Source organism: Crocodylus porosus, unplaced genomic scaffold, assembly GCF_001723895.1.
Source record: "Crocodylus porosus isolate Cpor-Errol unplaced genomic scaffold, CroPor_comp1, whole genome shotgun sequence".
NCBI classification, from domain to species: domain Eukaryota; kingdom Metazoa; phylum Chordata; order Crocodylia; family Crocodylidae; genus Crocodylus; species Crocodylus porosus.
This window is the reverse complement of record NW_017728948.1, coordinates 15,276,592-15,291,861: the sequence shown is the minus strand read 5'-3', so window position 1 is coordinate 15,291,861 and position 15,270 is coordinate 15,276,592. Positions and strand designations below refer to the sequence as shown.

The window sequence follows — 15,270 nt, the reverse complement described above, 5'->3', positions numbered from 1 at the left end:
TCTGCTATGACACTGGCCAATTCCTTCAGCGCCCTTGGATGAAGTTCATCTGGGCCCGCTGATTTGAACACATCCAGCCCTCCAAGTGCCCCTTCACTGAGTCTGTGCTAACAGGTGATGAACTGGAGTCCCTCCTGTGTCTATCTACAGTCCAGTTGGGAGATTTGTCTTGTTCTGTGTCTAGGAATACAGATGCAAGGAACTCACTAAAGAGCTAGGCTCTGTCCCCCCTCTCAGTCACTAATTGCCTTATTGTTCTGCCACCAACTGTTATTTTAATAACGGTTATGTTTAAAAGATTGTCAGTATAAAGGGAAATTAGACACCTCAAGCCCTACGTGGGCAAGTTTCTTTTTAGGAAATCCCTGTGGCCCTCTGTTGTTGATAAGAACAGTTCTGTCTGCAAGTGTCACGTGGCAAAAAAGGGAAAAAATCATCTGAGCAACACCAAGCAGCAAACCTGTAAGAAAGGGACAAATCACTTTAAATAATAGTGAGCCCAAAAGAGAGAGAAACTCATGCAAGAAAAATAAAGCCATATTGCTGGAAACCCAGCAACCTGCTGAGAAACATCTTGTGCCAATCCCAGAAAAAAAATCTGACTGTTCGCAAAGCTAAGCACTGGATGGAAAGCTATGTTGCTGCCACCGGGAAAAATTGAATCATTCAGATGTAATGCTTCCTTGAAGACTTGTGAACCTGTTGTCTGGACTGTAGGAAGAGAAGCCTCCTTTAACTTCAAAGAAGGAACATCTAGAAAATGCCATGGTTAGTGTGTTTTATTTCTTTTTAGGGAAGAAAAAAGTGGTGTCCTTTCCAGCAACTTTTGTTGGCCAGGATGAGTTTTTATCTGGCTAAACTGTCAAAACCCAAAGAGATCAATTAATTCAGCAAAGCACCCTGGTGCAGGGCATCTTGTGCATTGCTGTACTGTAAATCATTGAACTGGCTGTCTGCAAATTTAGTACAGATTGAGACTTTTTGCACACAAGGAAGCTAGTGGAGATTAACTAGTTAAGAGATTTACACTTTATTTTTTTGAAGTTAATCATGATGATTCATTATTGGCTAGTCTTAAGAAATTATTAAATTTTAATAAAGTTGGCATATTTATGCTATTATTTAGCTTGACAGTACATTCTGGTTTTGGATGACTTTTGTCATTAACCATTTTGAATCCTCTGTCTTCTTTGTCAAACTGATAGTACAGTCTTAGTTTAAGAGACACTTATCCTCAGGGTCACTTTCTCATAAGCTTGCTTACATGGCACTGATTAACTCTAGACATTATGCAGTACATCTTGCTTAGTGAGGTAACATGCCTGTGAACTTTTGACCTAACAGCCAGGAGGAAATGTTAAGACTTGGATTTGTGTTTCTTTTATATAATTTTGTTTTCCTGTCTTTTCTCTTAGCTACTAAGCCTCTTTCATAAATAGTCAGCAAGATGACAAATAATGGGATTAAACTGCAGCAGGGAAAATTTGGGTTCAATATTAGGAAAAACATTTTAACCTGAGCTACAAGAACAGCTGAGCATGAGAACAAGATGCCTGTAGAGGTTGTAAAATTGCCAGCATTTTATGATACTGAAGGCTAGAATTGCTGTTCTGCCATCAGCGATGGTTTGGGAGTTCAGATCCATTCAGCTATAACATAGCAGCAGGAAAGAAAATGAGCAGTTGAAATGTTCTGTTAAGAGATCTCTCTCTCTTAAAAGTCCTTATAATTGCAGTGGTTACAGGTAACAAGCTGGTAAGATTGATCCCTCACAATTAATTTTGACCCTAGCAGTCTTTCCTGCCTAGAGCAGCAGGACTGGACCCCCTTCCCCTCCCCTGATCTCCTGTGAATCTTTGAATATTATATTATCAGTTGGTTTATTTTAAAATCTCCAATATTCACTAGTACTGTGCAGTTCACTTTCTTGCAAAAATATGATCAGACAGTACTTGACTAGATTAAATTTAATCCTTTTTTCCCCCTGCTATTTCACTTTCATTGTAACAAGTCTTTCATAGTTGATGGCAGTGCTTAGTGTAGGTGATTGAATCAACTGAACGAACAGGCTGTTGTGCAGTAAGCTTCTTCTGTCACCCAGTTCATAGTGTCAATTGGCATACAACCTGCTGATATCCTTTGCCTCGTGCATCTTCCCTGCCCAAGGCACGCTGCTCTTGTTCAAAAAAGCGAATAGCTTCTCTTCCCTGGGTGTTCCACTGCTACCAGTTTGCAGCTAAGAGTTAACTACTGGGCCACAGCTTAAGGACTCCCCTTCTCGCACTCCAGTTTACCAAGTGAGACCCACGTAGACCTTTGTGTTCCACCTTTTTTGACTTAAGGTTTTCAACTCAGTGAAACAATCAAAATTGTGTTGTTCTTTCAGTGCTCTATGCTTTAAAGATGTAACTTCCTCATTTGAAGTACCGGTGTCTCATTTACTAGCCCCCCCCAGAGATGTTGTTTCCTCTACATTCCCCATCCCTTCCCCGCCCTCCCAAAAGAGCCAAAAATGCTTCAGAAAGTTGTTCCTGGCATGCCAGAGGCTGGAGCAGTGTATGAGAAAACATGCAGCGTGGTGCTGGTTGAGCACCTCCCGACTCGAACTCGAATCACGACTCTTCTTAGAGTCGTCTAGAATTAGTCACGTTCTACAATGTTCTAATACATTCACTTTGTGAAGGCAAAGGGCACTGCTCCGATGCTGGATGGTAGGAACTTCTGTTGGCCGTTCTGATGCTTTTTCATCTTTGTATTTTAAGACCTCTAGGCTTATGTACAATAGTTTTAAATCTTAATTAAAAATAGACTGACCAGGGCAAATGAAAGCAGACTGGATAACAATAACGGTGGGCAATTAAAAGCCATCCTAAGGTCCCTTCACTCTTAAATTGCAAAAACGTTTACAAATGTTAACAAAACTACTTTACAGCGAATGAGTGGATGTGGGGAAAAAAATCACTAGTAGGGCTGTAAAAATCTTCCTAATGACCTGTTTCCATAAACTGTTGTGCACTTTCACCCTGATCCAGCATAGCGCGGAAAACGTACAAGCAGTGCTGTTGAGCGGGACTGCCGGACTCAATGCCTTGTAGGACTCACCTCACAAGAAGCATGGCTTTTGTCGCAAAAACTTAACAGCAGGTCATGTTTTACCCTTTCCTATTGGTAGTAAGGATTCCTATTTGAGTTGGCTTTCAGGAGATGAACTTCCTCTGAAGTTTGTTTTCTTTTTTCTGCTGTTGCGTCAGAATTACAAATCTAAGGCCATGGCCAGGCATTCATTTGTAGTGCTGCAAAGTGTCTTTGTGGCACTATGAAAACACAGAGCTAAGGGCATGTCTAGGTGTTCCAGCCCAATGCCTGGAGACTTGCAAGTTACCTCAAAGGCAAGCGCTGCAGCCTGGGGAGCAGGAATGGGCTGCTCCACGGTTTTCCCACCCTGTCCACAGGGGAGCCCAGTCACTAACAGCCTATGCTGTTCCTTGCTGGAGAAGAGGGCAAGCTGAAAAGCAGTAGGTGCCAAAGACAACCTTCTACCCAACAGAGGTGGCAAGAGCTGGAAGAATTGCTTTCCTTGCCCCACCTGCTCCTAGTAATGCTGCTGCCAGAGCCTCGACTCTTGCAAGGGTTCTTGCAATGGAGGCAGCAATTTCCCTCACCTAGCACTAACCCATCCCCCTCCTGCCACCTGTCCACTCCACTGATTGACAGAATGGGCAGGCAGGCAGTTGTGGGGAGCGGGGTTAGGGTTAGATGTAAGAGCCTCTGTCTGAGACTTCTCAAGTGGTGGCAGGGAATGGTCCTGCCACTTGACCAGTCTCTGACAGAGCTGGGACTGATCAAGTCTCTATGTTATAGCGTCCCCACACTATGCAGTCTATCAGAGAACCATCTGCTTCCCATTTGCAGGGAAAGGGAGAGCGAGTAAAGCACTGTGAGATGCTAGTTGTCCTAGAGACTGCTGTAGTACTGATGTGTAACTGTATAGGCTTTACACAGAGTACTATAAAACATAGCCCTACTGTGAAGTTCCCTTTTGAAAGTGCTAATATTTTACACCAATTTTAGTCTCTTTGTGGCTTGTATGGCTATACGCTCACTTTTTTTGTAGTGCTATAAGAGTGTATTTAGAGCTACAGATGTAACTGTCCGTTGCTTTAGGTCTCAGTCAGGGAGTACTGAAGACGAGACAACCTTGTACAGTACATGCACAGCCTAAATAGCACATTAGGGTATATTCTCAAAGTGAAAACAAGTGGCCTGGCAGATGCACAAAAAATTATTTTTCTTGGTTCATTCTAATTAAGACAAATGGAAGAAAATTGCAAAAATTCTTCAGCCAACACAATTCTCGAAAAAGAACATCAATCAGAGCCAAAGGAAACAATAATTACATCTTATTGAGTCAGCTGTCCAAAGTTACACTGGGATCAATTTCCACATTTTGGATCAGGTTTAGGACATATTACAACTGTTCAAATTGTCAGTTTTAGCTTGACTTGTAACAAAGATAAAGCAAAATTGCACTATGATCCAGATCAAGTTTGAGACCTCTCAAAGTTTGATTATGTTCAGATCCTGGTTCAGTCCTGGATCTACCTGAAAAACAACAGTGTAGATATGCCTTTCAAATTTGACTCATGCTTAATTTTCATAGTTATTCACTCCCTGAAGAAATGAATAAAGATCCATAATTGAGAGGTGCTAATTTTGAAGCAAAGGCACTGGCCATGTAAACATTGATTTGTTCTCATTAAAAAAAGTAATGTAGGTAGCCTGCAATTTTTACTCGGAAAAACATACACTTTTAATTTTTCTGGATAATTTTATTCCCTGATTCAGCAGTAATTCCATCATTTGACTGAACCCTGCCTGCTGAAACAAGGAAAGTAAAGAACTCAAAATGTACACACAGTCATTGGATAATTTAGTTCTTTGGCCAAAAAAAAAAGATGTATTAAAGGTGACTTGCAAACAGAAAGAAAAAATGATATCTAAACATTGTGTGTTGATGATCCTAGTAAGCAAATTTATTGGGGCTGGTTGACATGTGCCACCTGAGAACTCACAGATGGCCAATTCCTGTTTTGATGTGAAACAATAACACACAGCCTACCGATAGTGTCACAATAGCTGCAGAGTCTCACTAATGCATAGAGTCCCATCCTACACTGTAAGGAGTCTCGCAGATCATTCTTACTATTTTGAATGTTTTAACAATTTGTTATCTTATGTCATTTGGGTTGCAAAGACAGGAAACAACAAAAAGGTGATAGATAAGAAGAACATAAGTGATTCCTCCATGTACTGATTTTGAGCAACACTGAGATCTTAGTATCTGTGACACCAGCATAGGGTGTTTGCTGGGGCCTCTCAAAAGATCTTAACTTGGTCACCTACAACAGAGCTGCACAGTACAAAGAAAAAAAGTGAGCAAGAAGTTAGCTTGCTGTTCTTAATACACTGAGTGATCTTACTATGGGAGATTTAGATCATCTAGGACTGGGGTGCTCAGCCTCTGGCCCATGGGCCAAATGCTGCCTGCCAAGCCAGAGGTATCTGGCCCACGGGGTTTTCCACAGATCGGGAAGTGTGGCAGTAAAAATGGCCACCGTCCCCTGCTGCCAAATTCCCAAACCCTGAGGCTTGCACAACAGTTTGGGGCCAGGTCATGCCCTCATGCTCCTTCCCCTACTCCAGCAGCTGGATGAGGCTGAGTCATGCCCCTCCCTCTGGGCTGGATGGGACTGGGTCACACTTCCCCTGGCTCAATCCCTGTCCCCCCTGTAGAGCTGAGCCACATCCCTGCCCCCTGGTGACATCCCCTCCCTCCCCGCCATGGCACCAGGTTAGAACTGGGAAGCGCCCTTCCATGTATAGAATCTACATATTAAGGGGGATATCTTAAATCCAGTCACCTTGGATTTAGGTAAATACAGTATATCCATCACATTTCTTTTTCTTAGCACATGTGGGTTTTTTTTCCCCCTACCAATCTGTCAGGAATTTGCTTGGGAAAAGCTAAGCAGAGAGGCTCAAATGGGTCAAACACACTATCAAGAATTTGTTTAAAATAGAAAGAAGCAACCAGTTGGAATTAATCTTGTGACAATCAGAGTCCCCAGAATACTCTGATGATTACACTATTTAATTATCAATTTATTTTGTACCCTTGCTTTTATTTTTTTTGTTGCTTAACCTGTAAAGTAAAGATATGTATCCTTCCTGTTATGTTTTAATTGTTTTCTTCCCACACTTAAGATAAAATTCTTTGCAGTGTTTTAAATATCATTTAAATGTAACCTCTTGCCAAAAAGACCTTGAAAGAAAACAGATAATTGCATTAAATTGTTCATAATTATATAACCTTCAACCTGAGCATAATTTTAAATATTTGTCTAATGTTGATTTTCTGATTGCTCATTCTGTGTTCAGTCCAACTATCATGAAAAATTGAGTTTAATTTTTAGCTTCTTTTTTTGTCTGTGTGCCTTAAATGCAGTGGGCTTGTAGTTTACTCTGAAGGACCCCTGAACCTGGACCACAAGCCAGAAGATATGTCTGAGCTTTTCAGACCCTTCCATACTTTGCTACGAAAAATAAGGCAAGTTGAAAAGATTTGTTTCTTGAAATTACTTCTTTCCTGCGGTGAAAATGAAAGGCTTGAAAATTACACTTGAAAAATGTTTAAAACAAAACCTGTTTCCGCGCTTGTTCTATCCCATAATTTGCCCCTATTTTCCTCCTGTATCCCATTATTGTACATAGCTGTCATTTCCAGCTGATCATCTTTACTCTGGTATTTTTAAAATACTTTTGGCTTTTCATAATTCCTTCTTTTTTTAATAGATTTTTTTTTAGGTTTCTTTGTTTTGATAGATAAGTCAGGTAGGGGATGTCTGTATTGACAAAGCTAGGCATTATAAGGTTTTAGAAAATACAGTTTTCAGCAACATTCATGTTTCTGTTTAACTATATTTATTTTACATTTCCTGTGGCTAACTCATTATAGTATGATGCAGTACTCAGTGATTTCATGGGTTATTTCCATCAGATTAATGGTGATCAGACTTTCTGTTTTTTGGGTCCCTTTTTAAAAAGCAACTCAATTTACATACATCATTTTACCTAACTTTTGAGTCTCAGTTGTCTGAATCAGTAATTTAATCTGAAAGTAGTAGAAGGGCAGTATTACAGAGAAGTAATAAAATTAACCTAACTTCAGTGAGATGTGTGTGGTTGCTCACATCCCTCTCCTGTGGCACTAGAACTCTTATAGGTGGAAGAGTTTGTGGCCTTAACCGGGGGTGGGGGATGTCAAAGTCTCCCATCACCCTGGACTGAATCCAAACTGTAGGGCTCCTTGGGGGCCAGATCCAGACCGCAGGGCTTCTTGGGGACTGGATTCAGGCCCATCTCCATGGCAAGGTGAGCAGTGTCAGGGAGCTGTGGGGTTAACACACCCATCTCTTGCTCCACACTACCAATACACAACCCCAGTTAGGGCTCTGTACTCGGGAGGCCCTACCTCTGCTTGCCCCACTCCCAAATTCCTGACCTACCTAAGAGCCCCCCAGGCCAGATGACCTGACTCCATGAGCAGGATGCAGCTCACAGTTCAAATGTTCGACTCCCCCAATTTATTTTTTCAAAAGCGGCTAGTTGTTTTGAGTGTCTCAGGTTTTGGTGTTCTTTTCAGAGCATGTTTAATGAGGCCTGATATTCAGAACTGCCAAGCAGAATGTGAGGACCTTTTAAGGTATTTTAGGTTGGTCATTATAAAATTAAGGAAGTGGAAATACTAGAAACAAAACAAATTCTCATGGCAACTGATATTCCAGCACATTACAAGTGTGATGTGCTGGAACGTCAAGTGTGAGAGATGAAGCATCACCTTAGGACTGTACAAGGTGAGGACACGTGCTTGATTTTATTCTAGCTGATCAAAAAACTTGGAAAACCTGATAGACTCCAGGATTGTGTTACAAACAGAAAAGGACCCAGGGGCTGTAGTAGACCATAAACTGAATATGAGCTAACAGAATGTGAAAAAGGCCAGCAGTATACTGAGTTGTATTAACAGGAGTATCAATTGCAAAGCAAGGGAAGTGATTCTTGTGTTCTGTTCAACACTGGTGAGGCCTCACGTGGAGTGCTGTGCTGTGTCCTGTTTTGGTGCCACAATTCAAGAAGGATGTGGACAGTTTGGAAAGAGTCCAGTGGAGACTGATAAAAATGGTTCAAGGGCTAGAGCACACAACTTATGAGGAAAAGTTGGAAGAGCTTAGGTTATTTAATTGGAGAAGAGAAGACTGAAGGGGATTTGATAGCAGTCTTCATGTTCCGGAGGGGTGATTTTTAGAGAAGATGGAGATGGCCTTTTCTTTGTGGCTGTAGAGAACAAGAATAGGAGCAATGGACTCGAGATGAAGAGGAAATTTTGGCCGGAGATTAGGAGGAATTTTCTTACTACAAGGGTGGCTGAACATTGGAACAGGCTATCTAGAGAAGTTGTGGAAACTCCCTGCCTGAAAATTTTCAAGAGCAGGTTGGACAGACACTTGGCTGGGATAGTTTATTTAGGGATTATCTTGCCTTGAGCTGGACTAAATGACCTCATGAGGTCTCTTCCAGGCCTACTTTTCCTATGATTCTGTGAACCTGACAGGAAGCAACTTTGCTGGCAAATGGACATACAGAAGGAGCTTTGCATAGCCCTTGGATCACTTCTTAAGCATTTGTGCTTTAGAGATGCACAGAGGCTAGTCCAAGTGCTTTGCAAACTCAGAATTGTTTGCTACAAGTTGGGCCAACTGGCAAATTAAGGCAACTCAGCTGTTTTCTACTGACCTAGACCGAAACCAAGAATACTTTCATGCTGTTCCTAGGTTAGTTTTTCATGCTAGAACTTCCACTACTTCTCTTGAAAGACTAGTCCATACCGCAATGAATTCATATAAAAGAGGTTTCTTTCTAAAACTTACTTCCCTTCATTTGTTTACACTATTCATATCTTAAGGGATGTGTGTAACTTTGTTTATTTTTGCCTCTCTGAACTGTTTTGTCTAGCTTTTTCTGTAACATTATGACAAAGATGTTGAGAACAGAATATGTTGGTAAACTGACTTTTTCCATAGCCTCTAAGTGGTATTTGGTTGTAAATTGCACCTCTGCCACTTAAATCAATCTGGTCATTATGAGCTTCCTTGAACTCTGTCGGCACCAATACTTTAAAACATAGTTTTATGTATACCTTTTGTAGGTGATGCACAGTGTTGCATGTATTCTACCATAGAAAGTGAATGGAAGTTAGGCATGCAGTATTCGCTTGTGACTTTAAAAATCTCCTGATACATCTCTCTACAAGATTTATACTACAGATATGCAAGTGCATATGCAGTACTGATCTTTGTGCTAGTGGTACTGTATCCTTCTATTAAAATAGATGCATGTTACTCTTTCAACTTTGTAGTAATGTATTTGAGTGATGCTGAAAGTTGAGCATAAAGAAATAAATCACTGAACCACAGAACTGATAAGGTAAAGAACAGAATTCTTAGTTCTTCCTGTCATGAGAAGTTCCACTGAACCGTAAAATCCAGTACAAGTTAAAACAACGAAAACCCTATTTAATCCAAATATGCAAGTACAACAAAAATCCTTTGCCTATTTTACTTGCCTTCACTTTGATTTTTAAAATTGAAGCAATTCTTAAAACTAAACATGCTTTTCACCATTTATTCTTTTTTTGCTTATGCTTTACTTTTTGCTTACATTTTACAACATGAGGAATGAAAATCAATGATAGCAGTTATTGCTTACTGCATTTAAATTTCTGATTCTTAAGTCTTAATGGTTAGATTGCAGATGCATCAGGAAAGTGCTTGTTTGTTCAATAACAAGTATTTCCAATGCAGTCTTAAAAAATCTTTATCTCAGTCTCTGGTTTTAGAAAAACTAGTTTTTACAAATTCCTAGCTTTGTGTAATTGTTATCATTATGTTCTTCAAAATGAGAGCTTGCTCTTAGGCAGGGGACTTGAGTGCAGTGGTCTGCAGCCAGAGTTTATCAAGTGTCTTCAATCAAGAAATATTTATTAGAAATTGAAAGAAAATCAAACTAAATTGAACATAAGTAAGGTGGAATTTATAGAAAGTCAGGTATCTTTAGCAGCCTTGCTAGATGGGTCAAAATCATATAATATGGGTGATTAAAGTGACAACTTCCTGTTAAGCTATTTCTCTATGGTTTTCTATTTCATAGTGTCCTGGGATTTCAGAGCCAAAGTCCTTCAAGTTAGATTTTCCTCCTCTTCCTCTGTGCTGTAATATCCTTGTAATGGTTCTGTGAAAGGAGGAAGAGAGAAGAAAAAGAATAGAGGAAGAAAAGGGGAAAAGTAGAATGAGAAGCTACCCTGGATGTTGCATATTCACTGGTTGGAGGTTCAGCTGCACTAAATAGTAATGACTTTACATCCCTTTGGATATTTCCGGGTCCAGCTCATTACATGTTGTTAGATGCACAACTTCATTTGCAAAAGAGGTCTACAGCAACAGGGAAGCCACTACAATGCTGGTACTTAAACACTGGCCCATTGGTTTTGATAATTAAATTAGATTTGTAACCATCTAGCCTCAGTATTTGCATTACTGAAGGTGGAAACAGATATTGCCTTTCCTTGCCTTTATGGTGGTGCAAAGGCAAAGCAAACAGACATCCAGACCCCTGTTGGCAGGAGAGTGTGGGTGGTTGGAGGTGCCTGCACTCTCCAGCCAGCCTAGGCAGGTGCTCTGCAGGCTAGAGGGGCTTGCTTCTGCACACCCAGGAATTCCCCAGGCAGGTGCAGGCCCATGGTGCACTCACCTGGCTTTCCCCTCTTACAGAGACCTGCGCCAGGGAATTTTGGAGTGCATCTCAGGAAGTGGGGAAAGCCAGGTTTTCCCCATTTATGGAGATATACCCCTAGCATCTCCTGGCCTGAATCTGTAATCAGGGAAAGCCTGGGTTTCCCCAGTTAAAGAGACATGCTTGGGAGATCCCAGGAACACATCACTAAGTGAAGAAAGCCTGGGATTCTCTGCTTAGGGAGAAACACACCCTTGGGATCTGGCTGGCATGTCATGAAACAGGGGACCCTGGGCTTTTCTCATTTTGGGAGATGTACACAGGAGTTCCTAAGGGTGTGTCTCCATAAGCAGGGAGTCCCAGACTTTTCCCTGCTAAAAAAGAGACAACCCCGGGAGGTGGAGGAGCCAGGGAATTCCCAGTGTGCTGTGCCTCCATGCTGGGACTGCTCTAGGTCCCGTTCTGTCCTGTGCTTCACATGGAGGCATGGGTCAGCTGGGGTCCCAGTGATCTGTCCAGCACTGACCCATGGCTCCATGTGGAGCATGGGACATTGTGGGTCCCAGTGTAGAGGCATGGGGCACTGGGAATTACCTGGCTCCCACATCTCCCCAGGCCTCCTTCCCAGGTCCTGTGCCAACCCATGCTTCACTCGGATGGTTGGGTGAGCGCGCATCAATACATGTCCTGCTACAGCTGATTCGCTTTGGGTTGGTGACATCTATTTTGCTGCCAAAAGTATTTGGTATACTTGGTATAAAAATGTACAGTGGAATATTGGAGAAAATAAAGTAACCACATATCAATTTTACCTCAGATAAGCAGTTTTCTAGATACCTCTAAGGGAGAGAAAATGAAGGCAATGGGAGGAGAAAAGGATTAATAATTGTTTCTTGGGTAGATAGGTCCTGGTTCCCCAACTTACTTAAGCACACATCTAACTTCAAGTATTTGCTCTGTTCCTTGTCTTCAGTGGGATGACTCATTTGTTTAAAGTACTTAAGACTGTAATAGAGTAAAGTACTTAAGTCATTAATTTTGCTAGTTGCTTAATAGGACAGTTCCATTCACAGTGCAGAAAATCTCCATTTGGCATGGCTTTGGATGTATGATAGCAAAATTAAATGCTTCCTGGGTCACAGCAGGAGACTAACTATGGAAGAAAATGAAAAATAAACAGAATATTCCCTGTGTATGGAATATCTGTAGTCCCACAATTATACTAATTATTTACAATTGTTTGGAGTGTCCTGTCAACAATTTCTGATGAATTCTGTCACCAGCATCATTTATTTAAAACAAATGCAGACTTTATTTCCAGGTGTTTCTGACACTGTGACCATATTTTAAATTCTTTGGGTTGTGATTATTGGCAGATGATAGAGTGAAGCAGGGGAGACTCAGGGTAGCATGTAAGAGGGGCCAGGAGAGCTGGTCTCCTTATTCCAGCCCTACTTTTATTTAAAACAATAGGATGAACTTTAGTATTTTTCTCTGCTGAAATGCTCAGATGCTGTACTGCAGCAGTGTGCTTTTTGTGAGACTATAAACCTCAGTGTATTGCTGCAGCACATTATTGCATCTAGTATAAAGTTTGAAAAAAGTTTAATATTCTGTACCTGTTAGCCAATTATATTTTTACTCTAGGTATTAAACAAAGCACATGACTTACTGAAACACTTACTGTATAAGATGAGTCAAGTTGAATATCATTAAAAAAAAACAGACAGTGGGTTTATACTGCTCCCCATAGCTGTCATAAAACAACACTATCAAGACTGGCTTCGTAAAATGTCTGTTAGCCAGGTAAATCTTTTTTATTCTTCTCTCTGGTATTCTAATGGAGGGTGGCCTGATTTTCAAAAGTGCAGCGTGCCTTTGAAACCAATGGGAATTGTTGGCACTGAGTATCTCTAAAAATTAGGCCAGCAGTGATGATTCTACCCTGTAATCTAATAGCAAGAGGGTGTGTGCTTTTTCAGGTTCTTGTACTATAGAAGAAGATAAATAGTTTTAAAATTTGAATTAAGATACATGTAAGGTGCATATATTAAATATTTACATTAATACTGCTATATCATACAATAAGAAAGCATATGCCATTGCTGTACACACAAGTGAAAATATGTATTCTGTCAACACAGAATGATTTAAAATGAGTCCGATTAATTAAATAGCATTTAAACTAATAATGAACTTTAGCAACTTCTACCAATTTACTTCCATTGAAGGTGAGCATATAATCATGGCATCTGAGAGTTGTAGAATGAATTTGTTTAGTTCTAGTTCTCAGTACTACAGCCCATTTCATCAGATGTTACCAATGGACTTGTAGAGAGCAGGGACACTAAACGGAAAGGAATAAGTCTAGTATTCTGTAGACAGTGGTAACACTCATCTTTAATCTGCCTAGGTAGGGTTTGGTCCTAAGCCTAGTGAAATCAGTGTTGAGGATCTGTTGACTTCAACAAAGTAGAACAAATTACCCCCTAATGAGGGGTCAGAAGTACTGTAAAAACTCTGAGACATTTAAAATTACTGCAAGCGTAACTCAGAATGTTTGGGTAATTATGTAACTCTGCCATGTTAGTGTGGCTGGGGTAACAGCTTATATTAGCTCCCTTTTCGGGCGGGTATTATTTAAAGAAAAATCACTTAATTGGAGGCTTTGAACTGTGTAGTAAATATCTGTAATTCCACACTGATATTGGGTATTTACAAATGATAAATGCCAACATCTCCATGGTGATTGCTATAGATACCTAGAATCCTAACACATTGAATTTGAATCACCACTGTAAGAACAGGAGTTGCAAACTGAATCTCTATGCACATATCTCTTGTGCTTGGAGGACAGGTAATTAGTTTTTCCTTCCTCAGTCCTCCTTCCTTCCCCCCCACCCCCACTCCTGCAGACCACCTGAGACCCACTGATCCCACCAAACCCTCCTGACCCCAGAAACCCTCCTGTGGACCCCCACTTATCCCTGAACCCTCTCCCCACAACTCCGCCTGCCTCCTAAATCCCCCACCCCCTCCCATCCTGACTTAACCTTAGATTGGGTGGCCATTTTTAACTTGAGCTAACCTCCCCTAATGTCTGTATGCGCACTTGATGGAATAATATCTACAGTCTAGATTACACCGACAGAGTGTAATAGGCCTACTGTTTTCACAATAGGCAATGTAAACTTTTACTACTACAGCTTGTAACAACCACAGCGAGCTTTAAGAATATGGTTCAGTCTTTTGTTTTCTGTGGTATTTGGCTGAAGATAAACGTTCTCTGTTTCCTCAAAGGTAAATTGCATTCCTGTGATGATGTGTCAATCGAAATGAAAGCAGCTGAACCCCCAAAGTGGTTTTTATATCCCATGTTTTTTTAAAACCCCTATTAAAAGAAAAAAAAAAAAGGAAAAACAATGTAACTGTCAGTGTTGGCCTTCAGATTCTCTGCCTGCCAGTTTTTTGTGAAAACAGAGAAATAGAGACCCACAAAAATACAGCCTGTTATTTTTGTCCCAGGAACATAAAAATTACCAAGGTCTAGGTAGTTCAGTATCCTGTTTAGAGTGACCTATATCAGATGCTTTACAACCATGGTGCTCAAAGTTTTGGCCCCCTGGGCCAAATGAATGGCACGAGGCTGATCTATGGGCCAGAAGTGCTTCATATATTTGTTTATTTCATATCTTATAAGAAAAAGAAGCTTTACTGTGCATCTTTAAAGCATCTTTGTAACCCTGGTAATTTGTTCTATACAAAATCAAAGAAAATGGAATTAATCATGATTCCTATTTTTCATCAGTTTATAAATACAGTATTTCTTGATATGTTTTGAATTGGTGACCTGGGACAATCTTTAGCAGATTTATGTTTGGTTTAAGGCAGTAGTTTAAGGGAATAATTGTTTTCATTCTAAAACTCAAAATAATGCCAACAGATTACCAAAATAATTTTGGCAGATTGCATATAGCAATTCTTTTATCCACCTGGTGGATAGTATGGATGTAAGGCATGACCTCAAGTCAATGGGAGCTGGAGCCCTATGCCATGTGGTCAAATTAAAGTGTAGTTCAAGCCAGCCAACCACAAAGATGTTCCACATTAGAAGGCAATTAAATATAGAACATCTTTGTGGCCAGTTTGCCATTTTTATTGCATAATAAATTGTCTGAACATAAGATTTTCAGAGATTTCAGAGATTTCATTAGGGCTAGAAGGGACCTCGGAAGCTCATTGAGTCCAGGCCCCCCGCCCGAAGGGCAGGAAGTCAGCTGGGGTCATAGGATCCCAGCAAGATAAGCATCCCATTTACTCTTGAAGGAATTCAATGTAGGTGCTTGAACCACCTCCGCTGGCAGACTGTTCCAGACCTTGGGGGCTCGGACAGTAAAGAAATTCTTCCTTATGTCCAGCCTG

At 40.7% G+C, this 15,270-nt stretch overlaps 1 protein-coding gene across 4 annotated transcripts in view; it reads left to right on the top strand.

Annotated features, from left to right (window-relative positions):
• The window catches only part of ZFYVE28 (zinc finger FYVE-type containing 28), a 289,256-nt gene that overhangs the window by 196,099 nt on the left and 77,887 nt on the right, over positions 1–15,270 (top strand). For all 4 annotated transcript variants that reach the window (XM_019553086.1, XM_019553085.1, XM_019553087.1 and 1 more), the window contains exon 7: positions 6,506–6,607. In XM_019553086.1, the coding sequence (XP_019408631.1) occupies positions 6,506–6,607 (102 nt within the window). The remainder of the gene's footprint in view (positions 1–6,505; positions 6,608–15,270) is intronic.